General features: G+C 53.3%; 1 protein-coding gene across 2 annotated transcripts; it reads left to right on the top strand.

Annotated features, from left to right (window-relative positions):
* Window positions 1–874: 874 nt before the first annotated feature.
* Window positions 875–6,856, top strand: EN2 (engrailed homeobox 2). 2 transcript variants are annotated; one of them, XM_088057643.1, is made up of 3 exons: window positions 875–1,860; window positions 3,583–3,879; window positions 5,974–6,856. In XM_088057643.1, the coding sequence occupies exons 1-3, from the start codon at window positions 1,320–1,322 to the stop codon at window positions 5,976–5,978; spliced, it is 843 nt and encodes a 280-aa protein (XP_087913769.1). In that variant the 5' UTR covers window positions 875–1,319; the 3' UTR covers window positions 5,979–6,856. The 2 variants fall into 2 exon arrangements, with proteins under 2 accessions (XP_087913769.1, XP_005528589.2); XM_005528532.3 differs by lacking the exon at window positions 5,974–6,856 and having other exon boundaries at window positions 3,583–3,920.
* Window positions 6,857–8,261: the final 1,405 nt, after the last annotated feature.

Below are 8,261 nucleotides of genomic sequence, written 5' to 3'. Positions count from 1 at the left end.
CGTTTGGGGAGCAGTCAGGGCAGATCAAAAGCTCCTGTCCGGCTGCGGAAAGGACGAGTCAATTACGGCCGAACCGCGCTGCGGGGAGGGGACGCAGCCCCAGGGCAGCCCGCGGGCACCGGACCGGGCCTGCTCAGCCCCCCCCCGGACCCCTTTGTATCGCCGCCGCTCGCTTAATATTATTTATGCGTTTCTGCAAGGAATTGTGGGATGCCGGCCCCCCTCCCCCGGTAAACACCGGGGCAATTAAAGCCCCGATAAGCCATGGCCGATGAGGGGTGGGGGGCACAGGCGGGCGGGGGTCAGCGATGCGCGCCCCGCCGTGAGGCACCCCCGGCTCCCCCCCCGCGCATCCCCGCGGCGGCCGGGCCCGTCCGGGGGAGGGGCGTGGGCGCTGTCACTTACCGGGGCGCCCCGCACCACGTGTGCGCTCACCCGGGCTTCCATTGGCCCGAGGCACGTGTCGGAGCGCCCGGGCCGGCGACGTCAGCGGCGGGGGCCCCGTTAAAACCTAAAGGACAACAACCCGAGTGGAAGTGCCCGGGCGCGGCGGCGGGGGCCGCCGGGGCGTAGCGCGGCGCAGGGCGGGCGGCAGGGCAGGGCGGGACGCCCCCCCACCCGCGGCGGCCCCCGCATGTGCGGGCGCGGGTCGGCGCGGGGCGAGGCGCTGCCGGCCGGAGCCCCGCGGGGCGCCCCTCACCGCCCTGCCCTCCGCGGGACACCGGCTGCTGAGAGCCCGCCTACACCCCGCCCCGACACCGGCGCTTCGTTTTTTCTCTTACACCCCCCCTCCGCTCCCCAATTATTATTATTTTTATTATCGCTAATTTTTCCTCCGCGGATGAGGCGCGGCGGCGGCGGCGGCGGCCGGGGGAGCAGGCGGCAGCGCGCCGCGGGACCGAGCGGCTGAGCGGCGGCGGGAGGCGGCGAGCGGCGGCGGGAGGACCGGAGCCCCTGTGTTTTCATTTTTTGGCAAACTTGGAAGTGGTGCAGGCTCGGTTGCTGGCTTGCGAGTCTCCCTGCATTTGTCTCTTAATTTTTTTAAAAATTACTCTTAATTTTAATTTTTTTTTCCTTTTTTTTTTTTTTTTTTTTTTTTTTTCCAAACTCTGGATTTTGAATGCCGGGCGAAGCCAGGAGAAACGAAAGCAAATAGACACCCGTGTGTGCGTGTATATATATATATATATATATAAATATATATATTAAAAAATTAAAATAAAGAACAACCGACTGCAGCAGCAACAACAGACAGCGCTCGGCAGCGCTCGGTCGGCGGCGGGCGGGCAGTGGAGCCGTCGGCGGGGCGGCCGCGCAGCATGGAGGAGGGCGGCCGGAGCCCCCGGGAGGAGGCGGCCGAGCCGCAGGAGTCCGGCGGCGACGCGGAGCCCGGCGGCGGCGGGCGGCGGGGGCTGCTGCTCCCCCCCGGTGACCCCCCGCACCCCCACCCGCACCCGCACCGCATCACCAACTTCTTCATCGACAACATCCTGCGGCCCGAGTTCGGGCGGAGGAAGGAGGCGGGCGGCCCCGACGGAGAGCCCCGGGGGCCCGGGGGGGAGAGCCGCCCCGGCCCCGCCGCGGCGCCGGCCCCCGGGGCCCCGCTGCCCGGCGGCAGGGCGGGCTCGCCGGGCCGGGGGGAGGGCGGCCCCGCCGGGCTGGCCCTGCACGGCGCCGCCAAGAAGGGGGGGGACCCCGCGGCGCTGGAGGCGGCCCTGAAGGCGCGGGGGCTGAGCGGCGGCGACCTGTCGGTGAGCTCGGACTCGGATAGCTCCCAGGCCAGCTCCAACGCCGGGAACCAGCCCATGCTGTGGCCCGCCTGGGTGTACTGCACGCGGTACTCGGACCGGCCCTCCTCAGGTAAGCGCTGCCCCGCCGCAGCCCCGCTCCCCGCGGCCGCAGCCCCTTCTTCCCTGGGCTCCCCGGGCCGCCGCCCCCCTGGCCGGCGAGGCCGGGAAGCGGCGTGGAAAAGACACCGCTCCCCTTTCCCTCTCCGTCTTTTTCTGGGTTTGGGTTTTTTTTTTTCTGTTTGGGTTTTGCTTTTTGGGGTTTTTTTGGCGGGTGGGCGAGTTGTTTAAAATGGCCTGAAAATGCTTGTAGATGAAGGGTCGGCTGGGGGTGCGCGGAGCCGCAGGGATGAGGAGGGAACGGGCGTCCCTGCCTCCGGCCCCGCCGCCGCGGCGGAGCTGAGGCCGCCTGGGCTCGGGGCATTTCTCACCAACAGACGAGTTTTATCAAAGAGGGGGGGAAAAAAAGCCCTGTCTTCGGGCTCCCCGCTCATCATCTCGGCGAGCTCTCCTTTTCCCTGCCGGGAAACCTCCCCCGCGCTGGGTTTTGGGAAGGGGAGGTGGCATTTCCATAGGCCTCGCCTTGTTTTGATTAGTCTTTTTTTGGCCAAAAAACAATCCGCGATCGTTTATTTCTCTAAAAGAGGCCTCCGAGCCGCCGCCGTTTCTTTTCTTTAATTTCCCCCCATATGCTGTAGGTCAGCTCTGGGGGCCGGAGGACGTTTCCAAGAGCCGGGAAACTTCTTTGGCAGAGTCCGTCCCTTGGCAAGGGCTGGGGCAGAACGTCCTAAAATTATCTTAAAAAAAATAATTAAAAAAAATTAAAAAAAAAATAATAGTTAGCAGGGGGTAAAATGTCCATTCGCTACCGCGGGGACAGGAGGACTGCCTCCGATAAAATCGGTAAAACCCCGCTTAAAAACAAGTAGAAAACACTGGAGGAGAGCATGGGAAACATCAGGCAGGAGATTGCTCCCGGGGAAAAGAAAAAAAAAATAAGGTTTTTCTCTTACAAAAGCGGCAAGGTAGAATTTTCACCCGAGAGTCGGCTAGCTGAGGAAGGGATCATAAAACGAGATGAAAATTAGTTCGTAATATCTGAAAACAAACTCTTACTCAGAGGTAATATTCAGAGCTGAATTGGAATTTACTCCATTGTTCTCCAGTGCTCTCCTTTGTTAATATTTAATTAACATACATCCTCACAATGGCTCAGCCCGGGCAGAAAAGGCTCCTTGTGCTGCCGAGAATAATATTCTCGAGAATAATCCCGGGATTCGGATCGGGCCGTGCAGCGCCATATGGGCACTGCAGCGGAGAGGCGGAATGCTTCTGGCCAAGTAAACTGCTAGAGGATTGCCATTAGAATTTTTATCGCTACTCACAACAAAAAAAAAAGAAAAAAAAAAAGAAAGAAAGAAAGAAAAAAGAAGTAAAAAAGTATAGAGGTTTTCTTAAAAAAAAAAAAAAATCTGTTCAGGGTATAAAATTTAGCTCCGTGCTTCTGCTCCTGGTGCAAGCTTTCCTTGCCGGGCATTCCCGGGACACAGAGGCTCGGTTTGTGGCTGGGGAGAAAGGGGCCGGGGGGCCCAGGCAGCGAGCGGAGGCTGCGGGGGCGCCGGGGGCTGCGGCTCCCGTTCCGCCGCCTCCCGAGCATCCCCGGCCGCGGAGGCACAAAGCGGGCTCCTTTCCCTCCGAGGGGGTGCTGCCGGCGGAGCTGTGCCCCCCCCAGGCGGGAGCTGTGCCCGCAGCAGAGCGTGGCGGTGTCGGTGCCTCTCCTCTCTCCCGGCCCTAGGTCCCCGCTCCCGCAAACCAAAGAAGAAGAACCCCAACAAGGAGGACAAGCGGCCTCGCACCGCCTTCACCGCCGAGCAGCTGCAGAGACTCAAGGCCGAGTTCCAGACCAACCGGTACCTGACGGAGCAGCGGCGGCAGAGCCTGGCCCAGGAGCTTGGGCTCAACGAGTCCCAGATCAAAATCTGGTTCCAGAACAAACGAGCCAAGATCAAGAAGGCGACGGGCAGTAAGAACTCCCTGGCAGTGCACCTCATGGCCCAGGGGCTCTACAACCACTCCACCACGGCGAAAGACGGCAAGTCGGACAGTGAATAGCCGAGGGAAAGGGGGGTGGGAGGGAAGCGAGGGAGGGAGGGGGGAGGCAGGGATGGGGGGGCCGTTTGCAAAGTTTATACAATGCAATAATTTAATTAAAAAAAATAAAAAGAAACATAAGGGCCAGTGTATAAAGATTATACCAGCATTAATAGTGAAAATATTGTGTATTAGATATAATTCTGCAATATTCTATGTATATATAATTTACAGGTAAGGTGGTGTAAAAATCCAAGATATCTGATTATAATTTTTTTTTTTTTGGTTGATTGGTTTTGGTTTCGGGGGTTTGGGCTTGTTGGTTGGTTTTGTTGTTTTTTTTCAATTTTTTTTCTTTTTTTGGTTGTATGGAGTTTTTAGACGCTATCTTTAAGATTTTTTTTTTTTAGCTTAAGTTACTTTTTTATAGACTTAAGCACAGTTTTAATGGACATTGGACGCTGTTTTTTGAAATTCAAAAAAAAAAAAAAATTAAAAACAACTTTTGCTGAAGTCCAAAGATTTTTATTGCTGCATTTCACACGACTGTGAACCGAATAAATAGTTCTCCTATTTGTTCTATGAGTTTTAACTTTTTTTTTCACCCCACCCCTAGCCTTTTCTTTTGTTTTTATTTCCTTATTTTCTTTTTTTCCATTTTTTTGTTTTGTTTTTTTTTTTAGGAGGTTGTAGTGTTTTTGTATTTTTGTTTTGTTTTGTTTTTTTGGAGTTGGGGTGTCTGGGGCTGATTTTGGGGATAGACGAGGAGAATTTAATTTTAAAAGAAAGAGAAAATATAAGTAACGTTAGGGAAACAGATCTCAAAACACCGTCTTGAAACATGCCCGGGGTCCTTTCCTGAGCCTCTACTCCTTCATCACCGCCAGCGAGAGCCACGGGCGCCCGTGACTGTGGAATGCAGGCGTGGATGCTGGATAGAGATGGGGTTAGCACCACCCCCCCCTTCCAACTTGTTGGGAAAACTTCGGGAACCCCATCTCCGAAAAGCGGGAGCCTCTCCGGGATGCTGCTCCCTCACGGCCCCGCTGCCCCTCCGCCAAGGGCAGCCGAGGGATGGGACCCGGCTCCGCTCCGGCATCACCTCCCCGAAACATTTGGGAGCGTTTTAGCCCCCCCTCCCCCCAAAAAATTCCCATTTTTAGTTGTACCCTCCCCTCCGCAGCGCGGTCCCGCTCCGTGGCAGGGTGCGGGTGGGTGTTTCTCCCCACACCTCCCTGAAATCGGAGGTTTTGGGGGGTTCGAGGCGCTGTGCTGAGTTGAACCCATTTGGCCCGGATCGTGGGGTCCCTCTCCCCGCTCCGGAGGGGGATTTGTCCCCCGGGCGTGGGCCTGGGTGTGCTCAGGAACGGGTTCTCCTGCGACGCTGTTTGCGGGGGGGAAAAACTTCTCGCTTTGCCTTAAAACCTCTTTATTTTGCAGCTCTAATAGATACACACTGTACATAGTAGTATAAAGAAAAGGGAAAAAAAAAAAAGAAAAAAAGAAGGAAAGAATCCAGCTATAAAATAAAAACTGTAATTTTAAATTCTGTGAATAACCATCAGCTGCTTAGGAGCCAGGATTAAATGACTTTGTCTTTTAGCAAGAAAGTGAAGGATTTTTTTTTTTCTTCTCTCCAGTTTATAAAACATGTGCATTTTACAATTGCAGTATCAAATATTTATAATCGGATGAAATATGAATGTTTCTATTTACAACTGTGTTCTCAACATTGTGAACATTCTCGCTGCATTTTGTGTGTTTCGATTCTCGAGGACTGCATTAAATAATAATAATTAAAAAAAAAAAAAAAAACTCCAACCAAAGAACCCCTTTTATTACGAAATCAAACCCGTGTCAGTCAGAAGTCACAATGGAGCTATTCGGGAATATATATCCCTAAATGTTCATACAACCTTCAGACTGCACTTCTGAGCCTTGGAGCTGGAGTTAGAAGTATTTCGTAGTTTCAGTTCTTTACAGGGGTTTGTGGGGGGGTAAAATCCGTGGCGATTTATGAGAGAGGTGGTTTTGCAGCCAGGCGTTTCATCAGCCTTTTGACTTAATGAGGAAACTTTGCGGGATTCATTCCTAGGCTGAAGGAGAGGACGAACGGCAGCCGGCACCGAGCCCCTCTCGGGCACTCCTCCTGCTCAAAAAGGAGCTGAAAACGGAAAGGAAAATCTCTTTAATCTCACGTACTGTCAACAGGTTTCACCTTTTCGAGACTTTAAATACCCGGTGGTGTGATGCTCTGACAGGCTGCGTTTGGAAAACCTCTGCTAGGAAAACACGTAACCCTGGAGCTCGGGAAGAGGGGATGGAATATTGCCGATGCCACGCCACGAAACCAGGCACCCTGTAAAATACTTGGCAGCCCCGGGAAATGACAGTACCACGATTTTAGGACAGGCTGGACAAAAATAAAACGATCATCCGTCTTGCTGCGAAAAAGGGCACAGGAGCTCCGAAATAGCTTTCCGCAGGCAGGAGAGGGAGGAAGGGCAGAGCCTCACTCACCCTCAGGGTCGCTCCTGGCTGCAGGGGACACGCTCCCAGATAAAACCAAGGAGAATGGAGGGGGCGGGGGTGGAAAGGAAAGCGTATTTAAAATTTTATTTTGTACTTTATTTTTTTCAAGCTGCTACTTTGGGATATACTCTGCAAGGGGCAAAATTCTCCAGGAGCGGAGCTGCCTCTGGGATGGTGCTCCAAGGGCTTCACCTGCCCAGAGGAGCTGGGACCAGGGCTGAGTGCGGGGATGCTACCAGGATACTGAGGGCTCCTGCTTCCCATATTGCTTTATTTTCCCAGCCTCTCTGGTTTGCGTTCTTTTAAGATATTTATATAGACACATATATATATATATTTTTTTTTTTGTCACCTCCATTAATGGAGGCAGGTGACTTATAATCCCTTGGGAGAAAATCGATGGCAGTGGGCACTTAAGAAGAGTTTTAAATCTGGTTTTAAAAATAGCTTCCGTTGTCCGACTGTACAAAACATCACTGTGGGTGTGTTACACGAGGGTGGGTAAGTCCCACGGAGATATTATTTGTATTTTTTTAGGAAGTCATTAAAGCTGCAGTGGGGGAAAATTTGGCCCTGCTCCTAAGAGTGCAGGCAGAAGTGGAGTTTCCACCTGTCCTCACCCAGCCTAGTAAGAAATGCTGGGAACAGAAAACAGATGTGTGACACCAGCCAGGAATATGCAGTTTTAGGTTAAAAAAAATTAGTAGTGAAACTTCTCCAAGCTAGCCCACTCTGTGGAGCAAGGACAGACAATATCTCGCTGCTGCTTGGATTTTATCCAGACCAGAACACAAAATATTTGCCATTGGTAAGCCGTGCCCTCAGTGGGAGCAGCGAGTGCCTCACACGGGCCGTACTCCTCACCTGCCTCCGATATTTTGGGGAGTGCCTGCATGTGAGGAGGGGCAGGTTCGGAGGGACTCGCTCCGCTGCTGCCTTCCCCACCCTTTGGGCGGCTGCTGAATCCCGTGCGCCGTCCAGAACGCGCTCCCACGCCCGGGCAGCGGCTCCCCGCTGGCTCGGGAAGGACGGCACAGCTGAATTAGCCCTCGATAATTTAAAATTTAAAATTATTTTAAGAGGAGGAGCTGCCGCACGAGCTCCTTTTGCAATTTTAGCAAAGCAGCAAGCCCTTTCTGAAGCAGCCTTTTTGTTTTGGAAAAGGCAGAACCCCAACCCACAGGAGCCCCGAAGCCGCAGCCTCCCCCAAAATCCGGCTGCACCGGGGCACGGGCAGAGGCAGGACGGGCCCTGGAATCACACTGCTGGCAGCGCTTTTATCCTGGCAGGCAGCTCTCCCTGAGATTTCCCTCCCCCATCTAGCGGGGCAGGCTCCTTCCCCTCCAGCCAGAGCAGCAGAGTCCAGTTAAAAAAAAAAAAAAAAAAAAAAATTAAAAAGAGGAAAAACCCAAACTAACTAATCAAACAAAACAACCAACCCAGGAAAGTATTTCAGGGCCGAACAAAAATACATCTGCGCTTGCCCGCGCCAACCAGCCAGTCCGTGTAATTAATTAAGCGTATTTTTCCCGTAACTCTGTTCAATGAGCATCTGAGCACTGAGGTTTAGTGAAGGTGTTCCTCCGCTCCCTGCTAGCGCAGGATGTGGCACATGCGATGCACAAACCCACGCCCAGACACGATATATGCAAATGTCCGCGCCATTGATTGTGAAATGCATATCAGAGTTAGAGAGGGAAACTATTTAGCTAGGTCGGGTTTGTGGAAAAAAAAAAAAAAAGTAATTCTGTATCCCGCTGATTTAATATCCGACCGCCACATTCAATCCCCGCCCATGCAGCTATCAAAAGTACCCCTGGGATGTTTGGATATCATCTCCAAACTAACATC

The sequence above is a fragment of the Pseudopodoces humilis genome, chromosome 1 (genome assembly GCF_049639895.1).
Source record: "Pseudopodoces humilis isolate 2021_Gansu_Grassland_sample_001 chromosome 1, ASM4963989v1, whole genome shotgun sequence".
In the NCBI taxonomy this organism is placed as follows: domain Eukaryota; kingdom Metazoa; phylum Chordata; class Aves; order Passeriformes; family Paridae; genus Pseudopodoces; species Pseudopodoces humilis.
This window is presented reverse-complemented; position numbering and strand designations above follow the sequence as displayed.

What these genes read in the sequence shown, in the direction of transcription:
- EN2 (XM_005528532.3), top strand. Translation starts at nt 1,320, where the DNA reads ATGGAGGAGGGCGGCCGGAGCCCCCGGGAGGAGGCGGCCGAGCCGCAG. An exon ending in CTCGGACCGGCCCTCCTCAG is followed by an intron (nt 1,861 to 3,582) that starts GTAAGCGCTGCC and finishes TCCCGGCCCTAG; the next exon opens with GTCCCCGCTCCCGCAAACCA.